This window comes from Trachypithecus francoisi, unplaced genomic scaffold, assembly GCF_009764315.1.
Source record: "Trachypithecus francoisi isolate TF-2019V2 unplaced genomic scaffold, Tfra_2.0 Lachesis_group10, whole genome shotgun sequence".
Taxonomy (NCBI): domain Eukaryota; kingdom Metazoa; phylum Chordata; class Mammalia; order Primates; family Cercopithecidae; genus Trachypithecus; species Trachypithecus francoisi.
Genome location: NW_022681455.1, coordinates 115,116,391 through 115,130,985, shown reverse-complemented (window position 1 = coordinate 115,130,985; position 14,595 = coordinate 115,116,391). Strand labels below are relative to the sequence as shown.

Genomic DNA, 14,595 nt, shown 5'->3' with positions numbered 1-14,595 from the left:
GTGGCTCAAGCCTGTAATCCTAGCACTTTGGGAGGCCGAGACGGGCGGATCACGAGGTCAGGAGATCGTAGACCATCCTGGCGAACACGGTGAAACCCCGTCTCTAGTAAAAAATACAAAAAAAAAAAACTAGCCGGGCGAGGTAGCAGGCGCCTGTAGTCCCAGCTACTCGGGAGGCTGAGACAGGAGAATGGCGGGAACCCGGGAGGCGGAGCTTGCAGTGCGCTGAGATCCTGCCACTGCATTCCAGCCCGGGCGACAGAGCGAGACTCCGTCTCAGAAAGAAAAAAAAAAAAAAAAAAAGAAAAAAGAAAAAAGGATTCCCCGTTTCTGATAGAGATAGTATATTTTATATTGAAAAGCCAATTAGGGCAGGAGACCTGAATTAGGGCAACTGTCTTTCCACGGGTTTGGGGCCTCGTGGCTTCTGTCTATGCTTGCCTGACACAGCCCGAACTGGCCAGGTTCCCAGATTTATCTCAGTTTCTTGCTTCTCGGTCACTGAGATTTCAAGATAGGCATGTGTACTCCTCCCTATCTGTGGAGGCAATCTGTGGCTGTGGTTTCCTCAGTTTAGGCTGAAAGATAAGTAACTGCTGGCTTGTCTAGGATTGTCAATTTCTAGTTAAACTGGCTTAAAATTATCTCCCACTTGTCTAAACACATGCAGACCCAGCATTGAAAATTGATGAAGGCCAGGCGCGGTGCCTCACGCCTGTAATCCTAGCACTCTGGGAGGCCGAGGTAGGCAGATCACCTGAGGTTTGGGATCTGAGACCAGCCTGGCCAACGTAGCAAAACCCTATCACTAGTAAAACTACAAAAATTAGCCGGGTGTGGTGGCACATGCCTGTAATCCCAGCTACTCGGGAGGCTGAGGCAGGAGAACTGCTTGAACCCAGGAGGTGGAGGTTGCAGTGAGCAGAGACCGTGCCACTGCACTCCAATCTGGGCCACAGAGTGAGACTCTGTCTCAAAAAGAAAAAAAAAATTTAACATAACCTAGTGACATCTCAAGGACTTCTGGTGATGTCTCCAGCCTGACTGAAACTGATCTATGCCATGTGTTTGCTAATAAACATGGGGCTGCCTTAGTCAATGCTCAAGGTTAGCAGCAGCCTCACGATCACTATTAAGGCAGTAACAAAGGTGACCGTTGGTGGAGATGCCAACAAGCTCTCATTCCCCATGACAGAGGCCTGGGGTCAGCCACAGTGGGTAATTTGTATTCACAGAATATCTTCAGTCTCAGGGGCTCCTTTTAGGTTCCCTGAGCTCCTGACTTCTCAGGTTCTAATTATGTCTAATCTGGTCTTGACTGATCATTTGTGGGTCAGGACAGCAGAAGCTGCATTTTTGGACACAATCACCAGGGAAGATTACACATCCCAAACTGCCCTCATTCCCCAACATGTGGATGGACAAAGTGGGATAAAAGTGCGCCAGGGTGGTGGGAAGCCCCAGGGATTCTGGTGGCTAGCCTAGCTGTCTACAGGATGGTAGAGTTCTTCTTGGGCCGCTCATTTAATCCCTCCGCGCAGAACTGTTAACATCTCTGTGCCATTCTTCAGCTAAATGAGAACCTAACGCAGGCCTGATGCATGGCTCAGATTACACAGCGGATGTGAAGAGGCTTTGGGAACATATCCTCTCTCCTAAGGACAGGGAGGGGATGCTAGAGTGGGGTGCCTGCGATATTGCATGCAGGCCCATGAGAACAGTTACCAACACAGACTTAACCCGAGTCCTCAAAGTGTGTTTTATTATTTTTTCATCCTTTAAACATGAATCTAAATGTTGGCTTAAAATCAGGATTTACGCACAAAGGGCTTCACAGTTTATTAACAATACTGGCTATGACTTTTGGAGTTCCATGTTGTGGGCCAGGCACTTCCCTTATTATTATTTTGAATCTTGTCAGTGGCACTTTACATTTGAGCTCTTGCCCATTCTACCAGAGCAAGGATTATAACCTTAATTTTTTTCTTACCCCAAGACCTATGCTCTTAACCCTATTCAATGCTGTCTCTCTCTTTGGCTAGGAAAGACTTCTGAGGCAGGTGGAAGGAAGGAGGGAGCGATGCAAGGAGAAGCTTTCCGATTCCGTAACACACCTGGTTGTGCAAAGTTCACCTCTACATATAAAGTTTTTGTTTTCCAAGTCATTGAACTGGCGACATATTCTACCGGCCATTTTGGTTGTGGCAACCCCAATTCCTTTGATTTTTTTTCTGTGACAACAAAAGGAGTTAGACTAGGCCGCCTTGCCCGGGCTTTTTAAGAAACCCCACCAACCCCCCGGGTAAGGAGCGCCGCTCTCCCAACCGCGGGTCCAGGCGTGTACGGTTTTCAGCGTGGCCTCTTCCTTCGCCCCACTCTGGACTTGCGGGTCGGCGCCGGCAGGGGCGGGCCTCGGCAGGGCCACGCTGCCACGCCCAGTGTCTCCGCCCCCTCATTTAAATACGCGGCGCCGGCGAGTGCGTCGAGCTCGCCGCGGACCCAAGATGGCGGCGTGTGGACGTGTACGGAGGATGTTCCGCTTGTCGGCGGCGCTGCAGCTGCTGCTGCTAGCCGCGGCCGGGGCCGAGAAACTCCCCGGCCAGGGCGTCCATAGCCAGGGCCAGGGCCCCGGCGCCAACTTTGTGTCCTTCGTAGGGCAGGCCGGAGGCGGCGGCCCGGCGGGTCAGCAGCTGCCCCAGCTGCCTCAGTCATCGCAGCTCCAGCAGCAGCCGCAGCAGCAGCCGCAGCAGCAGCAGCAGCAGCAGCAGCAGCAGCAACAGCAACAGCAACAGCAGCCTCAGCCGCCACAGCCGCCTTTCCCGGCGGGTGGGCCTCCGGCTCGGCGAGGAGGAGCGGGGGCTGGTGGGGGCTGGAAGCTGGCGGAGGAAGAGTCCTGCAGGGAGGACGTGACCCGCGTGTGCCCCAAGCACACCTGGAGCAACAACCTGGCGGTGCTCGAGTGCCTGCAGGATGTGAGGGAGGTGAGGAGGTGGGACGAAGCCGGGAGGGCCAGGCCTGGTGCGGGCCCGAGGGTGTTGCCAGCCTTGGAAGACGCTGACGCCGGTCGGCTGCTTTTCTCGCTTCCTCTGTACTGCACTCGCTCCTTCCCTCTTTGCTCCTCATTCCCAGGCGCATTCAGGAAAAAGGATCCCACCCCCACTTCTTCATTCCCTCGCCCTTATTTCCCTCCCTGTTGCCGGGGTCTGGGACGAAGACCTGGGCTCCTGGCCGCAATCCGCCGAGGCCCACAGCGTTGTCTGTTCGCTCCTGTCTTTTGTGTGATCCTCTACACAGAGTGTCTCCTCGCCAAAGACCAGTTTAGGATTTTGCCATCAGTTTCGACTAGGACAATTTGTGGCAAGCCATTTAAACATAAAAAAATGCTTGGCGTACTTAGGCTGTAAAGAACGGTCTGTTTATTAGCAGTAGGTATTTGATCTGCTGTTTACTACAGTAGATGTAATTCGCAGATCCATCTTCTTGCTGAAATTAATGTATGCTTTGTTTTCTTCACTTCCTTTGGTCAGTTTGTATTGAACCCCATGTTTAAGCTGTTAACTCCGAGTGACTTGGCGCCCCAAAGCTTGAAAAGTTGGGGAAGCATTTGAAGCTGTGTTTGTGACTGGGTTATGGGATCTTGCCTTTCTGAGGTCTCAATGTGATTTTAACAGTATCTCTTAATGAAATCTAGATTTGCCATTGCTTGGTGTGATTCAGTTAAGTGACACTGATAATTTATAATCTAGGTTTAATGCTGCAGACTCTAAGTGCATATTTGACAATTCTCAAAGTTTGGGAGCAAATCTGACAGTAGTAACTTTTTCCAGAGGTGTAGGTGTTAGAATTAGCCCTAAAGGTTGACACATAGAATAAAGCTGCTACTTGATACTGTTTTTAGTTGTTTTTTTTTTTTTTTGAGACGGAGTCTCGCTCTGTCGCCCGGGCTGGAGTGCAGTGGCCGGATCTCAGCTCACTGCAAGCTCCGCCTCCCGGGTTTACGCCATTCTCCTGCCTCAGCCTCCGGAGTAGCTGGGACTACAGGCGCCCGCCACCTCGCCCGGCTAGTTTTTGGTATTTTTTTAGTAGAGACGGGGTTTCACCGTGTTAGCCAGGATAATCTCGATCTCCTGACCTCGTGATCCGCCCGCCTCGGCCTCCCAAAGTGCTGGGATTACAGGCTTGAGCCACCGCGCCCGGCCTGTTTTTTTTTTTTTAATTGTAGTATCAGATTTGTTTAAGGTGTTCAAGCTATAGGAAGACCACTGACTTGTAGAAATTTGCTACTCTTGGCATATCCCTCCGTTCTTCTCATGCTTTAGTATTCTATACAAAAGCAATTCAGATAGAGGAAAAGACATACATAAGCAGGAGACAGAAAGAAAGGAAGTTTCCAGAGCCACTGGAAATGTGAGGCCTTACCTGACTTCTCATCTTCAGCTTGAAGACTAGAAGGATAGTCCTCTGGTAGATATAGCTAAGATTCCTAACTCGGAGTGTCAAACTTTTTGGAATTTTCTTTTTGCTCTTTGAGGACACATAATATGTGTCGTTTCATCAAACTGGAATCTTCATACTGGTGACCAAACACATTATTAGTGGTTTGTGGTAGAAACAGCACTTTATTTATCTATCTATTTATTTATTTTGAGACGGAGTCTTGCTCTGTCGCCCGGGCTGGAGTGCAGTGGTGCGTTCTCGGCTCACTGCAAGCTTCGCCTCCCGGGTTCACTCCGTTCTCCTGCCTCAGCCTCCCGAGTAACTGGGACTACAGGTGCCCGCCACCACGCCCAGCTAATTTTTTGTATTTTTAGTAGAGACGGGGTTTCACTGAGTTAGCCAGGATGGTCTTGATCTCCTGACCTTGTGATCTGCCCGCCTCAGCCTCCCAAAGTGCTGGGATTACAGGCGTGAGCCACTGTGCCCGACCAGAAACAGCACATTATTAGAGAAAGTGGCAAAAAGTGCCTATTCAAGGAGTGTATATATCCTTCTTCATGTGTATTCCGGACATTTGGAAACCTCCACTTAAAGGAGGCACTTTTATGCTCCAGAGGAGGAAAGATGTCATGTAAATTGGAAATGGGAGTTTTGGGGGTTTAGGGGGAGGGGGAGGAGCCAAATTCCCAACTTAATGTTTTTTCCTCCAGTTTTTGCATACAGAAATAATGAAAGAAGAGTACTGTGAACACCTGTGTATATTCTTCAGGAGGTGGAGTTATTTTTAAACTTCTTTTCTTTTTCCTTTTCTTTTTTTTTTTTTGATACAGAGTCTCACTCTGTCGCCAGGCTGGAGTGCAGTGACATGATCTCGGCTCACTGCCACCTTCACCTCCCGGCTTTAAGCAGTTGTCCTGCCTCAGCCTCCTGAGTACCTGGGACTACAGTCGCGTGCCACCATGCCCAGCTAATTTTTGTATTTTTAGTAGAGACAGGGTTTCACCATTTTGGCCAGGATGGTCTCGATCTCGTGACCTTGTTATCTGCCCACCTCGGGCTCCCAAAGTGCTGCGATTACAGGTGTGAGCCACTGTGCCCACCTTCTTTTCTTTTCTTTTTTTTTTTCTTTTTTTTTGGGACGCCCGGGCTGGAGTGCAGTGGGATGATCTCGGCTCACTGCAAGGTCCACCTCCCGGGTTCATGCCATTCTCCTGCCTCAGCCTCCCGAGTAGCTGGGACTACAGGCACCCGCCACCACGCCTGGCTAATTTTTTGTATTTTTAGTAGAGACGGGGTTTCACCGTTTTAGCCAAGATGGTCTCGATCTCTTGACCTCGTGATCCGCCCTCATCGGCCTCCCAAAGTGCTGGGATTACAGGCGTGAGCCACCGTGCCTGGCCTATTTTCTTTTTCTTTAAAGACCATGAAAGGAAATTTCATTCTGCTTAGTCTGGGAGTTAATTAAATCTGATCTATGTGTCTGGAAGAGCATAACTTAAAGAAGTAAACTAGCTAGGCACATTTGAAGAAACGTATGGAATATGTTTTGTATTTGTTGTTCAGTAAGAACTGTTTGATAGTGAAATAGATACACGTACTTTTCTATCCCTTTGGATACAAATGCAAGGAACATTGTCCTATCTGTATCCATTATTGGAATTATGAAAAGGCAGAGCATATGAGTACAGTTGTTCCTTGGTGTCACTGGAGGATGGTTCCAGGCCTCCTTCAGATACTGAAATCCGAGGACGCCCAAGTAACTTATACCGTATAAAAGGGTGTCATATTTCCATATGATCTGTAAACACCCTTCCAATTCTTGTCATCTGTAAAATACTTATGCCTAGCACAGTGCCTACATGTCACTTCATTCATGTGGATTCACTGTAGTACTTGGCATGTGTCAAACTTAACTTTAGCTTTTTGGAAACTTATGGAACTTTTCTTTTTTTTTTTTTTTTTTTTTTTTTGAGACGGAGTCTTGCTCTGCCACCCAGGCTGGAGTGCAGTGGCCGGATCTCAGCTCACTGCAAGCTCCGCCTCCCGGGTTCACGCCATTCTCCTGTCTCAGCCTCCGGAGTAGCTGGGACTACAGGCGCCCGCCACCTCGCCCGGCTAGTTTTTTTTTTTTTTGTATTTTTAGTAGAGACAGGGTTTCACCGTGTTAGCCAGGATGGTCTCGATCTCCTGACCTCGTGATCCGCCCGTCTCGGCCTCCCAAAGTGCTGGGATTACAGGCTTGAGCCACCGCGCCCGGCCGGAACTTTTCTTTCTGAAAAATATTTTTTACGTTGGAGACAAGTTCTCGCTCTGTCATCCTGACGGGAGTGCAATGGTGCAGTCATAGCTCACTGCAGCCTCAACCTTCTGAGTTCAAGGGCTCATTGCAGCCTCAGCCTTCCGGGTTCAGGTGATCTTCCCACCTAGGCTTCCCAAAGTGCTGGGATTAGAGGTGTAAGCCACTGTGCCTTGGCCTTGGGATTCTTTTTTTTTTTTTTTTTAACGCTCTCAGATGAGTCATGCTTTTTAAAAGGCCAAGTATATCATGGGTCCACTATTCAATAATAGATGTAATAGCCAGTAATGGTGTGTTAGTAGTTCTAGTTGTGTGTGTATAATTAGTAGTAGTGCAAGTTATTTAAATAAAAACAAAGAACTAGAAAGTATAAGGCAGGCCGGGCGCGGTGGCTCACGCCTGTAATCCCAGCATTCTGGGAGGCTGAGGCAGGTGGATCACAAGGTCAGGAGATCGAGACCATCCTGGCTAACACAGTGAAACCCTGTCTCTACTAAAAAATATGAAAAATTAGCCGGGTGTACTAAAAAATACAAAGAACTAACCGGGCTTAGTGGCGGGCGCCTCTAGTCCCAGCTATTTGGGAGGCTGAGGCAGGAGAATGACGTCAACCCTGGAGGCAGAGTTTGCAGTGAGCCAAGATCGCACCACTGCACTCCAGCCTGGGCGACAAAGCGAGACTCCGTCTCAAAAAAAAAAAAGAAAGTACAAGGCAAAAAAGAAAAAATATTCTCTGGGCTGTTCTAGTAGGTGGAGTAATAATACCAAAGAAAGAGAAGATACTGTTGCCTAGTATGTGATAAAGAAGGCATGCTTGATGTTGCCGGTCATTTTAAAATACTTTATGTATTCTTGGTTAAAATGGCCAGTAGCACTTTTTTGGGTTTTTTTTTTCCAGTAGTGTGTTGTATTTTGAAGTTTCAGATGAAGACCTTGGTTCCTTAGAAGTTTATGGTGTTCAGCCGGGCGCAGTGGCTCATGCCTGAAATCCTGACACTTTGGGAGGCTGAAGCAGGAGGGTAGCTTGAGCTCAGGAGTTCAGTACCAGCCTGGGCAACATAGTGATTTACCGTCTCTAAAAAAAGAAGTTTGTGATGTTCATAGATTAGTTTTTTGTTTTTTTTTTTTTTGGACGGAATCTCGGCCGGGCGCGTGGCTCAAGCCTGTAATCCCAGCACTTTGGGAGGCCGAGACGGGCGGATCCAGGTCAGGAGATCGAGACCATCTGGCTACACAGTGAAACCCCGTCTCTACTAAAAATACAAAAACTAGCCGGGCGAGATGGCGGGCTGTAGTCCCAGCTACTTGGGAGGCTGAGGCAGGAGAATGGCGTGAACCCGGGAGGCGGAGCTTGCAGTGAGCTGAGATCCGGCCACTGCACTCCAGCCCGGGCGACAGAGCGAGACTCCGCCTCAAAAAAAAAAAAAAAAAAAAAAAAAAGAGACGGAATCTCATTCTGTCGCCAGGCTGGAGTGCAGTGGTGCGATCTCAGCTCACTGCAACATCTGACTCCCTGGTTCAAGTGATTCTCCTCCCTCAGCCTCCCGAGTAGCTGGGATTACAGGCACGCGCCACCTCGCCCAGCTAATTTTTGTATTTTTTAGTAGAGACAGGGTTTCGCTATATTGGCCAGACTGGTCTCGAACTTCTGACCTCATAATCTGCCCTCCTCGGTCTCCCAAAGTTCTGGGATTACAGGCGTGAGCTACCCTTTGATTTTTAGGGCACAGGGTTGGGAGGCTGGCATATTTTAAAGCAAATCCCAGATGCTGTCATTTCAAATACTTCAATGTATATCTGCGATAAATACTTTTTAAAACTAGAAGGTTTTGTTTTGTTTTGTTTTTGTATTTAAATGTATAATGAAATCTTTCTTTTGCAAGTAATTCTGACACTAATTTCTTGTGTAATTTCTTGCCTCTTCTTCATATATCAGTCTCAGATTATAAATTTGTAACCACACTCTAAGCTTTGCACAGAGTGAATGCTTTGTAAATATTTAAATAAAGTAATTTAGGTATTGAACAGAAATTAACATTTCAGTGTTGTGAACCATAAACCCCCTTTTAGACTCATAGGTAAACATTTTTGTTACGCTGCTCTTAACCTTTCACTTAACCGTATACTTGAGATAGTGGACTAACCATCTGTATTGTCTTGGTGTTGATAGTCATGTGAGGTGATTAGTGCTAGTGTGATTATTTTAGCAGAGAAATAGGCTCAAAGAGCTAAAGTAACTTGTCTGATGTCGTATCCTAAGTGGTAGAGCTGGTATTCAGCAAGTCCTTTTTGTCTTAAAAGACCATACTCTTTCTAATCTACCATGAGTGGTTGTGGCTAAGGAAGAGTATGTGACTGTTGAGAATGCCACAGGTTTATAAATGTATGCTAAATGGGACACAAGAACAATTGAGTTGTAATAGTGCATTGAAGTATTTGTAGATTTCTCAGGCAGATGTATCGGCATTATCACCCAACGCTAATTTAATTAGTCTGAGTGCATCATAAACTGAATTTATGCTTTATGAAAAGAGTTTCAAATCCCAGCTCACCTTAAGCAGGATTTGTACTAGAACACTGGAAGCATTTTTTTTTTAATTATAAGAGAGATGAGGTCTTGCTGGGTTGCCTAGGTTGGTCTCAAACTCCTGAGTTCAAATGACCCACCCTCCTCTGCCTCCCGGATGCTGAGGTTACAGACGGAGCCGCCGCACCCAACCCCTACAGTATGGTTTCTAAGATCTCTGCTGTCTAACCTCTATGAGTCGTTGCCTGTATATATTCTCTATGTATATATTGTAAAGTTTCTAGGATTATATATATACCAGCTTCTGATTCCATATTCATTCATGGAGGGAATCAGTGACAATGAATAATTCAAACAGCAGTTAATCCAAACATTGTTTGGCTTTAGGATATATTATGATTGTTTTGTTTGAGCTAATATGGAATTTCCTCCTATGCTGTCTCTCAGTGGTTGGAAGCAATCTAACCACATAATCAAGTCATTATTGATCTTCTCTTATACACCTATCACTGTGGAAGGACACTCGTACTTTAAGACACCACCATTGCTTACAGTTGGTTTGATAAATGAGATTGTTGTGATCAAGAAACAATTAGGGAGTGTTAATCACTTGATGTCATACAGATAGTAAATTATTTTAGGACAGTGAAATAAGCACAAAATTAGGATTTAGATTTGGGGAACCCAGCTGTGCTATTCTTAGCTTGAAAATTCTATCACTTTTTTTTTTTTTTTGTGAGATAGACTCTCTCTCAGTCGCCCAGATTGTAGTGCAGTGGCGCATTCTTGGCTCACTGAAACCTCTGACTCCTGGGTTCAAGTGATTCTCCTGCCTCAGCCTCCCAAGTAGCTGGAACTGCACACGTGCGCTACCACACCCGGCTAATTTTTGTATTTTTAGTAAAGACGGGAGTTTCACCATGTTGGCCAGGCTGACCTTGAACCCCTGACCTCAGGTGATCTGCCTGTCTTGGCCTCCCAAAGTGCTAGCATTACAGGTGTAAGCCACTGCAACCGGTCTCTTTTCTTAAGCAAGGACTGTCTACTTTAGCTTTGTCCTTGTTCTTTTTTTTTTTTTTTTTTTTTGAGAGTCTCGCTGTATCTCCCAGACTGGCTGGAGTGCAGTGGCATGACCATGGCTCACTGCAACCTCGAACTCCTGGGCTCAAGCTATCCTCCCACTTCAGCCTCTTGAGTAGCTGAGACTATAGGTACACACCACTACTTAGCCTTGTTCTAAGAGGAAATATACATGAACTCATGAATTTGATGTGCTAGGTACATTCTAATATGTATGAAACTAAATATATGACTATAACGTATACAGTACCAACACATACCACCTGAAATCATCTTGCATATTACCAATAGCACACGCTTCAGAAAGCACTAATACTGGATTATCTCTGTTTTTTGGTTTTTTTTTTTGGTTCTGATGGAGTCTTGCTTTGTCACCCAGGCTGGAGTGTAGTGGCTTGATCTCAGCTCACTGCAACCTTTGCGTCCTGTATTCAAGCGATTCTCCTGCCTCCGCCTCTCTAGTAGCTGGGAGTACAGGTGCCAGCCACCAGGCCTGGCTAATTTTTGTGTTTTTAGTAGAGATGGGGTTTCACCATGTTGGCCAGGCTGGTCTTGAACTCCTGACCTCAGGGTAATCCCACCCGCCTCAGCCTCCCAAAGTGCTGGGATTATAGGCGTGAGCCACCGCTCCTGGTCTTCTTCTTCTTTTTTTTTTTTTTTTTTTTTTTTTGAGACGGAGTCTTGCTCTGTCCACCAGGCTGGAGTGCGGTGGCGAGATCTCGGCTCACTGCAAGCTCCGCCTCCCGGGTTCCGGCCGTTCTCCTGCCTCAGCCTCCCGAGTAGCTGGGACTACAGGTGCCCGCCACGGCGCCCGGCTCACTTTTTTTTTTTTGTATTTTTAGTAGAGACGGGGTTTCACTGTGGTCTCGATCTGCTGACCTTGTGATCCGCCCGCCTCGGCCTCCCAAAGTGCTGGGATTACAGGCGTGAGCCACCGCGCCCGGCCGGCTCCTGGTCTTGGATTATCTCTTAAGATTCTGCCAGCTCTGGTGCTTTGTGATTTTGTGATCTGTGGGAATATAACACGTGCAGGAGAGTCGTAGCACAGGTAGAAAGGGGAGATGCTTTGAGGAGTTATTAAAGGGGCTGTACTGACTGAAATAGAGAACTTGAAAATGTTTTCAGTCCAGATCATGAAGGGTCGTATATTCACCTCTGATTGGTTCTCCAAATAAAGTCTGGAAACAGGATGTTTTTATCCCTACCTGAGATAAAAAGATTCCAGCAGATAATTGAGAATTACCTGTAAAGTAGCATTGTCATTTATGGCAAATACTTTTTAAGAAATCTCTTGATGAGGATTCTTTACAGTATATAGTTGCTTAATTCATTGTTCTGCAGAAGGAAATAAAATACCTGAACAGTCCAAAAGATGAAATGCTGCATTTCTCTTTTGTACATTTCTCCTAATGTGTTCAAAACAAATTTACTCAGGAACAATAACAAAAATCTCTTTATATAAGATATATATGTGTATATATATGTTTTTGTTGTTGTTTTGAGGTGGAGTTCCGCTCTCGCTCAGGGTGGAGTAAAGTGGAATGGCCTCGGCTCACTGCAACCTCCGCCTCTCGGGTTCAAGCCTTTCTCCTGCCTCAGCCCCCTGAGTAACTGGGATTATAGGCACTCGCCACCACACCCAGCTAATTTTTGTATTTTTAGTAGAGACGAGGTTTCTCCATGTTGGCCAGGCTGGTCTCGAACCCCTGACCTTAGGTGATCCACCCATCTCAGTCTCCCAAAGTGTTGGGATTACAGGCGTGAGCCACGGCACCCGGCCTTACTTATATATTTTTAAAAGCAGCAATTAAAATGGCTTATAGGCTATCATGTAAAGTAATTTTTCTTTTTTTTTTTTTTTTTGAGACAGAGTCTTACTCTGTCGCCAAGCTGGAGTGCAGTGGCAGGATCTTGGCTCACTGCAACCTCCGCCTCCTGGGTTCAAGTGATTCTCCTTCCTCAGCCTCCCGAGTAGCTGGGACTACAGGCACCCGCCACCACGTCCAGCTAATTTTTTGTATTTTTAGTAGAGACGGGGTTTCAACGTGTTAGCCAGGATGGTCTCGATCTCCTCACCTTGTGATGCGCCCGCCTCGGCCTCCCAAAGTGCTGGGATTACAGGCATGATCCACCACACCTAGTGTCTGCCCTTCAGTACTTCTTAATTCTTCTTGAATTGGTGGTTCATGTTAATAAAATTCTTTTTTTTTTTTTGAGACAGAATCTTGCTCTGTTGCCCAGGTTGGAGCTCAGTGGTGTGATCTCGGCTCACTGCAAACTCCACCTCCCAGGTTCATGCTGTTCTCCTGCCTCAGCCTCCCGAGTAACTGGGACTACAGGCACCCACCACCACACCTAGCTAATTTTTTTGTATGTTTAGTAGAGACGTGTTAGCCAGGATGGCTAGTGAAACCGTGTTAGCCAGGATGGTCTTGATCTCCTGACCTCATGATCCGCCCACTTCTGCCTCCCAAAGTGTTGAGATTACAGGCCTGAGCCACTGCACCAGCCTTGAATTCTTAATTGAATTGCTTTAAAATGCCTCCTAGTCTGGAAGCAGTGGCTCATACCTGTAATCCCAGCAATTTGGAAGCCTGAGGTGGGCGGATCCCCTGAGGTGCAGAGTTCGAAACCAGCCTGGCCAACATGGTGAACCTCCGTCTCTATTAAAAATACAAAAATTACCCCGGGCATGGTGATGCATGCCTGTAGTCCCAGCTACTATGGAGGCTGAGGCTGGAGGATCGCTTGATCCTGGGAGGCGGAGGTTGCAGTGAGCTGAGATCACGTCGCTGCACTCCAGCCTGGGCAGCAGAGTGAGAGTCTGTCTCAAAAACAGAACAAAACGAAACAAAACAAAAGCCTCCTAATCTTGTTAATGAGTAGATTTCATCTTCTGCATGCCTAATTTGTGAGTTGTAAGGGGTGCTTTAGCTCCTTCAACTTGAGAACAATACTCTGATAAAACTAGAGGTCAGTTAGTGACTCATCTTAATTTGGTTGTGTTAGATTTGAAACTTAAGAAAGAACTCTAAGTGATGGCCCTCCGAACTGTGCCAGTACTACCCTTTGTATCTGCATTAAAATAGAGTGTGAAGGAACAGGGAGTGTGGACTGGAATCTAAAAACAATGACTTGAGAGAACCAGACATCTGTAGTCATTCAGCTTTAATAATTTTACTGAAATCAGAAAATTTTGTTTGACTGAATATGTGATATTTACAGGACCTGTACATTTTCCTATTACAGGCTCTAATAACACCTAGAATTCTTGATAGGGTGAATCATAGTAAAAATGGGTGCTGACTTGAATCCTGGATCTATACACTTGTAAAATAAAACAAATTCTTAAAATGTTTTTGTGTTTCTTTAAAAAATAAATGTGATAGGCTGGGCGCGGTGGCTCACACCTGTAATCCTAGCACTCTGGGAGGCTGAGGTGGGCGGATCACCTGAGGTCAGGGGTTTGAGACCAGCCTAGCTAATACGTCAAAATCTCGTCTCTACTAACAGTACAAAAATTAGCCAGATGTGGTGGCACATACCTGTAATCCCAGCTACTCGGGAGGCTGAGGCAGGAGAATTGCTTGAACCTGGGAGGCAGAGGTGGCAGTGAGCCAAGATCACGCCATTGCACTCCAGCCTGGGCAACAGTGAGACTCTGTCTCAAAAATATATATAATTTGTGCTGAATTTGAAATGACAGCTAGGCATTTCAAGCAATTTCCCGTAAGAGGATATAAACTTGGAACTAACTCTTGAACTGAGTCTAAATTTTAGTTGGGGCTATGAACATGGCCAAGCCCTCTTAAAGAATGTGTAAATAGAAGAGTATGATTCCAAGGACTGAGCCCTGGGGACAGCTTGCAATGAAGGGTTGGAAGCTTGTGGAGGGAATTATAGGGAACAGGAGGAGTGGTTGGGAGTTAAAAGAAGATTTACAAGAGTTTAGTTGTGGAAGCCAAGGAAAGGGAAATTTTAGTTGTGAGAGTCAAGAAAAGAGATTTTTTTTTTTTTTTTTTTTTTTTTTGAGACGGAGTCTCACTCTGTCGCCCAGGCTGGAGTGCAGTGCAGTGGCCGGATTTCAGCTCACTGCAAGCTCCTCCTCCCGGGTTTATGCCATTCTCCTGCCTCAGCCTCCCGAGTAGCTGGGACTATAGGCGCCAGCCACCTCGCCCGGCTAGTTTTTTGTGTTTTTTAGTGGAGACAGGGTTTCACCGTGTTAGCCAGAATGGTCTCGATTTCCTGACCTTGT

At 46.5% G+C, this 14,595-nt stretch overlaps 1 protein-coding gene across 2 annotated transcripts in view; it reads left to right on the top strand.

Annotated features, from left to right (window-relative positions):
- Positions 1-2,476: 2,476 nt before the first annotated feature.
- GLG1 (golgi glycoprotein 1) overlaps positions 2,477-14,595 on the top strand; it is a 154,638-nt gene continuing 142,519 nt past the window's right edge. Inside the window, exons 1-2 of one of the 2 annotated variants that reach the window (XM_033219002.1) lie at positions 2,477-2,720; positions 2,757-2,981. In XM_033219002.1, coding sequence (XP_033074893.1) covers positions 2,505-2,720; positions 2,757-2,981 — 441 coding nt within the window. In that variant the 5' untranslated portion in view covers positions 2,477-2,504. Of the gene's footprint in view, positions 2,982-14,595 lie in introns of both variants that reach the window. The other variant, XM_033219001.1, reaches the window with a different exon arrangement.